Genomic DNA, 13,197 nt, shown 5'->3' on the forward strand with positions numbered 1-13,197 from the left:
GCCGTTTATTGTGACACGTCAAGATGACCCATCAATATTAAGTTGTGATGGACGGTCGCCATGTGGATCCCCAATAATATGAGCAAATCCCATGGGAGTTCCACCCAACTTACAACATGTGTCGATCCAATGTACAGCTTTCCGACGAACGGGCCCCCCAATAATATGAGCCGGACCGTATCCGCGGGTAGCATCTCATACATTGATCGTTGATGGAAGGTAGGAACATTTAAACAATATTTAAATTCCCTTTATTTATCTTGATATCAATTTTAAATCATATTTAAAATGAGGGATTTTAATTTTGAAAATTTGTCTCATCATTTAAAATTTGTATGCTTGCGGGATTCATACAATTTAGTCTAAACATGCATACAACGATAATATCATATATTATATTTTAGGATGATCGATTCCATTACTAATCGACCCGTGGTTGCCAAACACGAGTCTAAGTCCAATCCTAGGTGATATGCAAGTATGCAATGCAATCCTATTACATTGTGCTTCCAATTTACATTTCTTCAGTCTTTATTGTCTGCTGAGCCCACCTCCGTCTTCAAATCTTCATCTCCCACTAAGCATAATGTATTTACAATAAATAACTATGACAAGTAGGGGATACATTTTAAGGGGTGGGAACGGGCCATAAACCAGGCCCACTTTTATTACATATGACAATTCATATTGGGCCATAAATCAGGCCCATTAATAAATCCAACAACAATAAAAACAAATGTAAATTCCCTGACATACACCTACAAAATTGGTCATGGCAATCGATCATCCTTATCCAATAATATTTAATTCAAAATTAATTTATTGGATAACATGCAATGGTAATTAAATTAAAAAGGATAAAATCATATTCCATATATAAAATCTTATTTTACATACAAAATCATATTTTACCTTTTTATCAAATAAAATCATATTTTACATATAAAATCCAATTTTATACATAAAATCATATTTTACTCAATATTTCCATAAGATCATATCTTATCATCAATTGTACAAAAAATAATTAATTTCATAAAATCTGATTTAACGGATAAAATCTATAAATTTTCCAAAAATTCAAATTTATCCAAAAATCAATTTTAAAATTTTCGGACTCGAACAATTCGATCCGACGCCTCGTGGACCAATCAAAAACAATTTTCGATCGGACCAAAAATAGAATTTTAACATATTAAAATTTTAATTAAAAATAAAAAAATTAATTTTCCCGGGCCGCCCGGGACGATCCCGGGCAGCCTGCGCCCCAAAAGGGGCTCGGCCGGGCAGCCTGTCGCTGCCCCTTGGGCAGCACCGTGCGCTGCCCTGCGCAGCGCTGGGCAGCGCACGGCAGCGACAATCGCTGCCCTTGGGCAGCGAGGTTTTGCCCGTCAAAAATTTAATTTTAAAAATTTGTTTTGTTTCAAAAACCGAGGCTTAAAAATTTTGTACAATCGATTAATTTAATCGCTTGATCTGAGCAACCTGGCTTTGATACCACTGTTGGAAAACGGTGTTCAGATCAATCAGAATTGATACCCGGTGCAGCGGAAGTTTTAAAATTTTATATGGAACGATTCGATATCATGGGTATCAAAACTTTACGATTAAATTGTGCGTGTAAAAATTAAATAACAATTAAATTTTTACCTTGAATCTCGAAACGAGATAATGGACACCAACAGATAACTCTGCTCTTGTTGTATATCCCAGGAACTGATGGACGAATAATTCTTCAATCAGGTCCACGAACAGAAGTTTAATCCCTCTGATAGACTGCACTAGAAAGTCTATCAGAAGTTTCTACGATGAGAATTAACGAATTTGTTCCGTTAAACCAGACTGCAAATTCAAAATTCACAGGCTGGATTTTCTGACAGAGAGAGGAGAGGGGCGGCGGCCACTAGAGAGAAAACCCTAGTGTTTTCGAAAATTATGCCTTCTGTTGTATAATTTCTGTATTGCAATAACTTATTTATAATGTGGGCTGCTAACATCTTAGGGCCCATTAGTCATAATTTCAAGCCTGACAAGCAAAGCCCGCATGTTCAGAAATTAATATAAAATTCATCGTGACTCAGATTGATAAACCAATTTCACCAATGTGTACAGAAACCATTTCTGCAACTTTTAAATTCAAGATAAATTTTCTGAATTCGAATTCAGTGATTTCCAAAAATGCCTATCCCTATGTCATTTTAGGAAATCTTACTCTTCTACTCTGATATAAGAAGTCCCACTTCTTTATTCACTAAATTTAACTCTTTAAATTTAACTATCTCAACGGGGATTAAAAATCCATTACTTGTGTGACCCTCAATGGTTCAGGGATACAGCTAGCCATGGGCTCACAACTCCTTGCGACTCGGAACAACAATTTCCGACTTGCCCATCGAATCATGGTAAGAGCGCCTAGCAACATCGCCCCATGATTCCCTAGGTATCACTGATAGTGCCTGCAAGAACCAATAGATTTTGGTTAGCGTACAGTACGGTTCCTTCATCCATATATCCCGATCGAATCAACAACCATTGGTAAATCGAGAGTCGTTCGAGATTCGATAACTATGCAATGCATCTTGAAGATGAAATAGTGACATCGCATGTGCTACTAAGAAACCATTTCTTAAAACACATCATGTACTCTGGCCAGAGATTCGTCACACTAATATCTCCTCAGATTGCATAGGATATCCACACTAGCAAGTATGTGATGAATCCTTGACAACAAAGCATCGACTCCTATATGTGTCGTAACTGTACCCAATCCCGACACCTGATGACCCCAATAGAGTCGGTAAACGAGTCAAAGTACAGTACTAGCATATAGAGTCTCAATGATGTTTCAAGTAGTAAGGACTAATGGTGTACAACCAAAACCGCGGACTTTATCCACTCGATAAGTGATAACCACTTGGAAAGTCCGGATAGGGTAGTTCGATCATTCATCGTATGAATATCCATTTGCATGCTTTGAACATCTCTATGTTCCATACCAATGAAACGTGGTACTCGGCATCGCAAATGCTAGTCTCAATCTCGAGCGATCCTTATCCTTATTAACGGACGGCTCAATCGACTAGGAACTGTTTAGAATATACAGTGACTATAAGATGGGTTTCATGATAGCCATCCCCATGTGCCACCACATCTTACATACACTATAGTATATTCAAAGTCTTCATCTAAACATCTTATAGTATGTCACAACATAATATTATGATAAAAGATAAAGTAAATGTCATTATAAAAGTGTAAATTATATTAAACAAAAGATTGTTTATACATAGAGTCATAAAAGCCCTTAGCCACAAGTTGGCTCACCGGGCACCCACTCTTTCATATACAATGCCGGCAAGGAAACCGAGTTCTTCTCGGCCCCACATTGCCCCTCTGATTTGGTAGGGAAGTCGAGATTTCTCCCAACCCCGATCTACACGTCTAATTTGGTAGGGAAGCCGAGATGTCTCCCGACCCTGATCTACACGTCTCATTTTGGCAAGTGACCCAGGGCATCACCTGACCCATCATTGCACGTCTAATTCACAACCAACTCACTTCATTCTTTAAATTTTCCTTTCATTCATAATTTTCTCATTTCAACATTTATATTTACAAGCATTCTTTAAATAAGACTTCGAGACTAGATCTTTAATTAACTTTGAAGTCACACACATGAATAAATGGGCGTTGAATAATTTAAATGACATAAACTCAAAAGATAGCATGACATGAAATTTTATGGATGATTGGAGTGTTTGGGAGCACTCTCACCTTAAAGTCTTTTCTCCTTCCACTTAAGTTTGCGCTCACAAGGGCCTAACTCGAGCGGTTAACCCATAAAATCCATAACTCATCCTATTAAAATTCAAAAGACGTCCCGTTCGAACCGGGCACCTAAAAAACACCTTAAAATACTCCTATGACCAGTATTCACATTTTTATAATGGCCCAAACCAACCCAACAACTTAGAATATCAGGGGTAGCCCCTGGCCAGACCTCATAAACCAATCCAAGCAACCCTGTTTTCCCGAGACAAGACGAAGTGACAAAAATTCTGTTTTGGTCATCTTAAAACTATGGCTACCCAAACTCATCCCTCAAGCTATTAAACCTCAAAAACCCATGAGAACAACTAGTAAACATGCCTAGGCAACCAGCTAGGGCCCTTGAACAAGGCTCTCGCCCGACGCCACCTTACTTCTCCCTTTTTTCCCAAAACATTAGCCCAACGCCTTCAAAACTCTACTAAACTTCTACCCAACCTAATTTCTCCTTAACCAGCCCTAAAACCCTCCTAAAACACATCCAAATACACATGTATAACCTAATGATCACCCCATGGCAGCCCCTCAACTCCATTCATCCATTCGTTACAAAAATTCCGATTCAACGCCACAAACTCAATATTTTTCACAACACTTCAAAGCATATGCATTATATAACTTGCCCACCGTATTGTGAGACTTAAAACAACCATACACATACAATAATGGATCGAAATCATCAGGGAATAATCGGATTTTCCATTCACAACATGCAAAATTTCATTTAGATGCAAGAATTTCATTCCTACAAGTTCATTGCACAAGCTAGAATTTGAAATACACAAACCAACCCCATGGCCCCTTTACCTACTGAAAATAGAACACAACACACACCAATACACATAAAAATCTGCACCATTTCGAAATAAAGAGAAAGGAGCCAAGAGAACTTATATCCTATGCTTGGGTTTTAAAAATGAAGGAGTTTTCTTGCCTAGACTTGGCAACCAAGAGGAGAAAAGGGGCGGCCAGCTGCAAGGAGTCATGACCAGAAGCTCTTTCACCCTTCTAAGATGGTGCTCGGGGCGGCACGATGGTGGCTAGGTGGCCAGACGGTGGCCGGAGTTGAAGGAGAAGAGAAATGGTGGAAGGCCGTGAGGTTGAAGAAGGGAAAATGGAGAGAATCGTGTAGTTAAGGAGAGAAAGGGGAAGGGGCGGCTGTTTGGTTAGGATTTTAGGATTATTTTGTATTGTGTGTGTTATATTTAAGTGTGGTGTATGTATAGGTAGATGGTGTGTGTGTAGGGTGTGCACAAAAGTGCTTTTTCACTAGTAAAAGTGCTACTTATATTATTACAACTTTAGTTTTTATAATTTTGCACTCATTTTAAATTTCTAAGTCTAAAATCTTCAATTTAAATATTAAAAATAGAATTTCATTAATCCGGGTCCAAAAAGGCTAATTTTGAAAAATATTGGAAATTATGCGCAAGAATACACCTACGCGATTTTCTTTACCCGGAAAATTTAAAATAAAATTTTATTTTTATTTTCTTCAACTCTCAAGAACTTTAGGTCATCAAAATTTAGAATATGAGGTTTTCCCACCGTGTCCACCTTTACCGCGTATCGGGACCGAAGATCGCTAATTTCAAGTATCTCAAGTAAATAAATTTAAATATTTGAGCAATTAAATTCTAAGGAAATTTAAATCATTTAATTTAACATAATTTTAGAAATTTAAATATCGAAGCTAATTTAGGCTTGGAATTTAAATTATGGAACTCAGGCGTTACAAAAACAAATAAACATTTGAAGAAATTTAAACACTAACATAGAAATTAAAATCAATATTTTAAATATTTTGATGTCACAATAATAAATAAAATATTTGAATAATAAATAGAGAGATTAAAAAATTTTTAAATAAACTAAATGATTGTTTAAAAGTCACTTAAATAAATACAAAAGCTGAATAAAAATCTTTAAAACGACTTGGACAATTAAAAATATTTAAATAAATAAGATAGGCATTTAAAATGATTTAAAATAACTAACCGTTAAACTTAAGTTATTTAAAATAAATATGTTGGACAATCCAAAAATATTTAAATAAATAAGCTTAACATTTAAAATAATTTAAATAACCATACAATAAATTTAAATCATTTTAAATAAATAAGTGGGATAGTTAGGATCATTTAAACGAACTAACTAAATAATTAAAATTATTTAATTAAGCAAACTTATACCTTTAAATTATTTAAAACAAATAAGTTGAACAATAAAAAAACATTTTCGCAATTAAACTTAAGCAATTAAAAGTATTAATTAAATAGTTGGTACAATAAAAACATTTAAATAAATAATTAATATTTCATTAACAAATAAGTAAGATAAAGAATTTTAAATCGATTAAACTTAAAAATAATAATCATAATATTTATTTAATTTTAAATCGATTAAACTTAACCATTTGGATTTTAGGTGCTACATACCCAGAGGTTGATTCGCGAGGTTACAACACTCATGTGGCGCCTGTACTGAGCATGATTTATCAGATGACCCTTTACCAGTCATCACGGTTGCATGCATCATATACATATGTTTACTCATGTTTATGTACTGGGCGTTAGCGCTCACGTCCTAGTTGTTATCTTGGACACCCTATTCCACGAGGCAAGTCGCAGGATGGACGGAGCCGGTAGTTCGAGGAAGGACTAGGGAGCCGAAGCTTTTCAGGAGACTTTATACAGCAGGATTTGTTTAGCTGTATAATGTTTTAGACAGTTGTATTTTAATCTTTTCTATATTGTTGTATCACTACTATAATAAGTCTGAATATGTTTTACTAAGCTGATATGTAAATTATGGGTTATGTTTTTGCACATTTTTCTATGTTTAGTATTTATGCTTTATTTAAGTTTAATGCATTCCATAGTTTCCAGTTAGTAGGTGATTCAATGCAGGGTCACTACACTTCATCCTATGTCCCAGCGAAGCCCAGTCACCAGAAGGCCAGAGAGTCAACCCCTAGAGGTCTGGAAAACAGTCAAGGGAAAGGCCATCCCAAGGGGTGATTAATATGATTGCTGGAGGATCTACAGATGGAGACTCCAACCGAGCTCTGAAGGCATGGGGGCGAAGGGAGATCTTGAATGTCGAATCCTGGGAGCCAACGAGTCTGCCTACTATCTCCTTTGGACCCAAAGACTTGTAGGGAGTGCCTATTCCTCACAATGAGGCTCTAATGATACAAGCTCGGGTAGAAAATTATGATGTGAGAAGGGTATTTTTAGACACCGGCAGCTCTAGCAATGTCATTTTCCAAGGGGCCTTTGAGCAGATTGATTGCAAGGATATGAGTTGAGCCCCTGTCAAGACAACATTATACGGGTCTTTAGGACATACCGTCCAGCCCCGAGGAGGGATGTCGCTGCCCTTGACGTTGGGATCCGGAGACTTGAAGAAAACACTAATGACCCTGTTTACTGTCGTGGAGGCCCCATCCTCATATAACATCATTCTGGGGAGACCAGCAATGGGTGCCCTCATGGCAGTAGCTTCTCCATATCATCAAAAGTTCAAATTCCCTGTGGCGACAGGGTAGAAGATTTCAAGGGAGATCAGTATTCCTCAAGAAGGTGCTAGACCGAGACAGTGAGATCTAATAGCAAGCAGGTTCAGAGGGAAGAGGGGAAGTTGAGCCAAGAGGGAAGATATGTGTGTAGTGTGGAGGAAATGAAAGAAGAGCAGAAAGAGGTGGCAGTGATGCCCGGGCAGTTGGGGAAGGTTACTATGATGACCCGGGACTTGGAGCCCGAGATAGTTGTGGAATTGGAGACTTGCCTCATTCGAAATGTTGATGTATTCACCTGGTCCGTGGCAGAATTGGCCGGGGTTCATGTAGGGGTGGCGGAGCATAAATTGAACATTATTGAAGGATCTCGGTCTATCAAGCAAACGAAGAGGCACTTTGGTGCTGAGAAAGGATAAGATGACCGCAGAACAAGTTCAGGAGCTTCTCCAGGCCAGTCACATTAGGGAAATACAGTTCCCGACTTGGTTGTACAATGTGGTGCTTGTGCCCAAGTCTACCGGGAAATGGCGCATGTGTATAGACTTTCGGGATTTGAATAAGGTTTGTCTAAAGGATTGCTATCCTTTACCCCAGATCGATCAATTGGTGGATTCCACCTCGGGGTAGGATATGCTCTGCTTCATGGATGCTTATCAGGGATACCACCAAATCCCTTTAGCCTGAGAGGATCAAGATAAGGTAAGCTTTGTTACCTCCGAAGGAACTTTTTGTTATGTGGTTATGCCCTTTGGTTTAAAGAGTGCAGGGGCCACATACCAACGGATGATGGACAATGTATTCTAAGGGCAGATAGAGAAGAATGTGGAGGTATACGTGGATGATATCCTCATCAAATCCCGAACCCGAGATTTTTTTATATCAGACCTGGAAGAAACCTTATCTACTTTGCGGCAGTATGGTGTGAAGTTGAACCCGGTGAAGTGTGTGTTAGGGATCAAAAGTGGAAATTTTTTGGGGTTCATGGTGACGGAGAGGGGAATGGAGGTGAACCCGGAAAAAGGTGAAAATCCTATAGGAAATGCCTTCCCAAAGGACTGTCCGAGAGGTCCAACGCTTGACAGGGAGGATCACTGTCTTATCTCAGTTTATAGCTCAATCGGCCAACCGTAACTATCCATTTTTCCAGGTACTCCAAAAGGCACAGATGTTTGGATGGGGGGAAAGAGTGTGAACGGGCTTTCAAAGAGTTGAATGAGCATCTGGCCCAGTTACCGGTCCTAGTAAAGCCCGATCCTGGAGAAAGGTTGTGGGTATACCTTTCCACAATCGAACAAGCAGTTAGCACGGTGTTGATTAAGGAGGAAAAGGGTGATCAGAGGCCAGTATACTATGTGAGTCATGCGCTAAAAGGGCCCAAAACTCGATATAGTGATATTGAGAAGATGGCCCTTGCTCTGGTGATTACTGCCCGAAAACTGAGACCGTATTTCCTGTATCATCCCATCACTGTTCTCACCAACAGTTCTTTGGGTAGAGTAATGACTCACACAGACATCTCGGGACGGATGGTTAATTGGACAGTGGAGCTCGGGGAATATGATATTGAATATCAGTCAATGACGATGATTAAAGCTCAGACCCTGTCTGATTTCTTAACTAAGGCAGTGTCTTTGGGTCAGGGGGAGGTCTGAAAGGTTTTTGTTGATGGTCCCAGTGGACTATGGGGAAGCGGAGTGGGAGTAGTCTTGATATCTCCCACTCAGGAAAAAAATCAAAGTGGTTGTGAGGCTTGTTTTTTGGGCCTCCAACAACGAAGCAGAGTACGAGGCCATGGCCGCATGGTTGAGAATAGCTCGGGAAGGGGGAGATGGACATGTAATGATCTATTCTGATTCTCAGTTGGTGGTACAACAACTTAAAGGGGCTTTTTGTGCCCGGGAAGAGAGGTTGATGAAGTACTTAGAGCTTATCCAAGGATTGGGAGAGGGGTTTGTTACCTAGAGCATAGAACAGATCCCCGAGAGGAAAATGCCGAAGCAGATGCTCTAGAAAAGATGGATGCAACTGTGGGACCTCAGTTTTAAACATCTAATCTCGGATTAAACAATAAATAAGCAAACAAGATCCAAGATTAAAAGCAATAAGAAAGAATATATATATATTTTTTATTGAAGAACAGAGCTCGCTCGATCGATAAAATCTTACCGATCGAGCGGCCAAACAATAACCCAAGTACTGTCCGAAAAATTCAAAGGCCCCCGCTCGATCGGTAATATCTTACCGATCAAGCGGACACAAAATGCCCAACTCTCTGCCTCAGCTCAGGGGTACTCGCTCGATCGATAATAATCAACCGATCGAGCGGCACAGTTTTGCAGAAAAGAAAACAAAGATGCTCTCCTCATCATGCAACACAACACCTCAAATCTCAATATACAACATGCATAACTCACTCCAATCGACATGCATAAACCAATACAAGGTAGTTCTAGAGTTATACAATCTCAAACTAGTAGAACATGCTACAGTCTAGTTTAATCAATAAAAACATAACGAGTTCGAAAACAATCTAAGTTCGATTATATATTTGACTTCTAAAACACCAAGGCCTCACTCTATCAACTCGACCACCTAGCCATGCGATCTCTGTCTCAGTCCTGCCCCACCTATCTCCAAGCACACATACAAAGACAATACAACAGCCGGATAATTCGGTGAGAATAATATTCCCAGTAAAAGAGACAAACATGCAATATCATTCAATATATCAACTAATGATATATAATCTCAAGCATGATACACAAATCTCAGTCATGTACTTCAAGAAGAAATCTAAAATGAAATGCATGACTCTAAAATCTTGGATTATCAAGTCTGAATAATCAAAAGGTAATCAGCTCTTTTCTTCCTCTATTGGGATCCCGAGGATGAACTATCACACAAATTGCACCGACCCTTCACTCGGGGTGGATAGTGTATAATTCAATCCTCTAGACTCTGGAGCAACTATAGAGGGTTATGTCGGTCATTGTAGTAAATCTCCTGCCAATGCCCCCTACTATAATTCTCATATCATCTAAATCAAAATGAATGAATTCAAATGGCTCAATATGAATGCAAATGCAAAGCATAACTCATTCAATAATCCAAGTAATCAAATAACATGCAAGTATGTGATTTCTCCGGAACACTCGAATCAAGTCGGTTTGAGTTAATCGTTCCATTCAAGTCTAAGTCGTCTTATACCTCTTATCAAGACGTCGATGCTCCAAACCTGGAAACAACAACAATATACTCATTCAATGACTCCCTCAAATCTTCTTCAAACGATAAGAAATCGATACTATACCGGTTAATCTTTAGAAAGATTAAATCTGAAATCTCGCAACTTAATGGCCTTCAAACAAATCTGTAGAAGAAGTCACAAGATCAATAATAAACTTCAAACAACAATTCAAACTCGGTTCGATCTAATCAAACGAAAACGATAAACAAAACCCAAATTGACGGCATAACAGCTATATTTTGAGAAACCAAAAATGCAGACATCATAAAATCAATCCCAAAAACTCATACCAATAATCATTCAGCTATTCAAATACAATTCCAACACATCTCAAAATCAATATTTTGAAAAACACCAATAAATTCAAAACAAATCCGAACGATGTTCTATTTCGATTCCGTCTGAGAATAAATGATAAGAACTATCTCGACAGCAACATATCCGAAACTCAGTTGGTTCTAACAACATTCGGAAATAGAAGTATAACTGATCGGAGAAATACTTACGATAGAATGAAGCTCTCGCTGCCGTGATCGCTAATCTGCCTTCAAAAATAAATTCTAATGGACGGATCGACCGAAAAATGAAATCACAAAGCTTGGGAAAGCTTGGAGGCGCCTTCAATGGGGGGAGGAGACGTTGGGGAAGGAGAAGTGAGGGTGGAAAGAGTCAAAGTTCTCTTAAATATCTAACAAATCCCAAATTTGCATTTTAGTCCTGAAAATTCCGAAAATTTGCAAAATAGACCCTGATCAAAATCAAGTCGGCTCTTGAAATCTGTAATCTTCGATTATCTCAAATAAAGTCAATTAAGATAATTTGGGGCATTACAATTCTCCCCCTCTAAGAATAGATTTCGTCCTTGAAATCAAATACGGTTCCAACACAAGGATGAGATAGAATCAAAATACTTCAATAAGAATTCACTCCTCATAAATATGTCCAGAAATTCTGCTCGGTTAATTCAGTAATACTCCATCCGTCTATCAGAAGTCGTCTCATACTCGTCAGAAAATCTTTCTATGCTCAGTCACAATCGATTCATCTCTGGTTCCAACTCATGGCATCTCCTCTAACGTTCGTCTCGTCTGATCTGACTGTCCGTAGTTCTGATGATATTGAAATAAAATTTTACATTGTAATCAAACAACAAATGTCTCTTCGAAGTCTATGCCGAAAGAACAAGCGCATCAAGAATCTCTGTCTAAACTGACAGACTTTGGCAAATCATGAAATCTGACGGCCTCTGACAAAAATATCAATCCTCTGGTCCTGACTGAAAGTCATTCTGTACGGAATACGGTAGCAGATTTCATCAACCGGTCAATCAAAATCAGATAGTAGATAAAATAAGAACAATACTTTGACTTCTAAGATTAGAAAAGATCGCAGAAATCGCTTCGTAATGAAACGATGCCAAATCTTCCAATCAATAAGATCGCTGCAAGCTCAAGTCCAGAGTCAGAACATGAGTCTCTAGCGTCTTCAGCTGCCTCGAAGTCTAGACTAGAGCGCAAATCCTCTGAATAAGAGTATATCCAAAATCTTGATAAGAAGAAAGGCCAAGTACTGAAAGATCATCAGTACCAAAAATAAGTAAACTGGAGCGCTGATCGACAGAAATTCCATCACCAGATCATAAAATTGAGGAAGACAACTCGATCCAAACAGAATTCAGACCTCGAAGAATAACAAACAATTGCCCGGCACCAAAATCTGAAATACGATTATCAAAAGCTCTACATGATCAGTACAATTCTCATTCCAAAAAGACAAGCAAATCATCGATAAGAATTCCTAGCTTCAACTAATACTTCTGAAAGATCCGGTTAATAGAACAATTAACAACACCATGGAGTGTTCGTCAATTCGAAAAACCCGACAAAAGTTAGAGGCACGATAAACATTAAAACAGATTCTTCAATAAGTAGGCAAGGGACTCACCAGTATCTAACAGTCCAAAAAAGAGCAGAAAAACCCAAATCGAACGTTTACCTGATATGTCATTATCGGGTGCGGCCTGAGCCTGATCCTCGGTCAGAGCAAAGACTCGTGCCTGCTGTCTGGGAGGTTGGTTCGCATGCTGGTTACCTTCCTGTCTATTCTACTGCTGAGGTTGGAAAGAATGGACCGTAGATGCTTGCCGCTGAGGCTGAGCTATCTGTCTCGAAGAACTTCCACTCTGTGCTTGCTCAGAGCCCCGCTGAGGACACAATCTGGCAAAGTGCCCCACATGGTTACAGATATAGCAGCTTTCAAAAATACCTCTACACTGGTCACTAGAGTGACGACCTCCACAATTGGCACAAGACATGCCTGACTGACTCAAACTCTGTCCAAATCCGAATTGCCTCGAGCCACTAGAGCTCGAAGAATTGCTTCCGTGCTTCTTAAACTGCTTCCCCTTCAAATGATAGTAATCCTTCCTAATACCTCCACTGCTACCACCCTCAGAACTAGGTGGTTGATTCTGGAATTGAAAAGATAGATTTTGGTAATGAGATGGTTGGTTCTGAAACTGACTAGGTTGCTGAGGCACAACTGGAGCTCCTCTCTGTCTCCACAAACCTGCTTCAACTCCTTTTTCATGATTCATGGCATC

At 38.9% G+C, this 13,197-nt stretch overlaps 1 protein-coding gene across 1 annotated transcript; it reads left to right on the plus strand.

Annotated features, from left to right (window-relative positions):
* Positions 1–7,765: 7,765 nt before the first annotated feature.
* Positions 7,766–9,000, plus strand: LOC140861019 (uncharacterized). The gene is made up of 4 exons (XM_073264027.1): positions 7,766–7,971; positions 8,115–8,176; positions 8,264–8,369; positions 8,496–9,000. Exons 1-4 carry the CDS (start codon positions 7,766–7,768, stop codon positions 8,998–9,000), a joined length of 879 nt encoding a protein of 292 aa, XP_073120128.1.
* The last annotated feature ends 4,197 nt before the right edge of the window (positions 9,001–13,197 follow it).

Source organism: Henckelia pumila, chromosome 4 (genome assembly GCF_033568475.1).
Source record: "Henckelia pumila isolate YLH828 chromosome 4, ASM3356847v2, whole genome shotgun sequence".
NCBI classification, from domain to species: Eukaryota; Viridiplantae; Streptophyta; class Magnoliopsida; order Lamiales; family Gesneriaceae; genus Henckelia; species Henckelia pumila.

Bases quoted from the DNA above. Each gene is read 5' to 3' on its own strand.
- LOC140861019 (XM_073264027.1), top strand. From the start codon at position 7,766: ATGACCGCAGAACAAGTTCAGGAGCTTCTCCAGGCCAGTCACATTAGG. The intron at 7,972-8,114 runs GTAGGATATGCT...TAAAGAGTGCAG, and splicing joins TTGGTGGATTCCACCTCGGG to GGGCCACATACCAACGGATG. The intron at 8,177-8,263 runs GTATACGTGGAT...ACTTTGCGGCAG, and splicing joins AGATAGAGAAGAATGTGGAG to TATGGTGTGAAGTTGAACCC.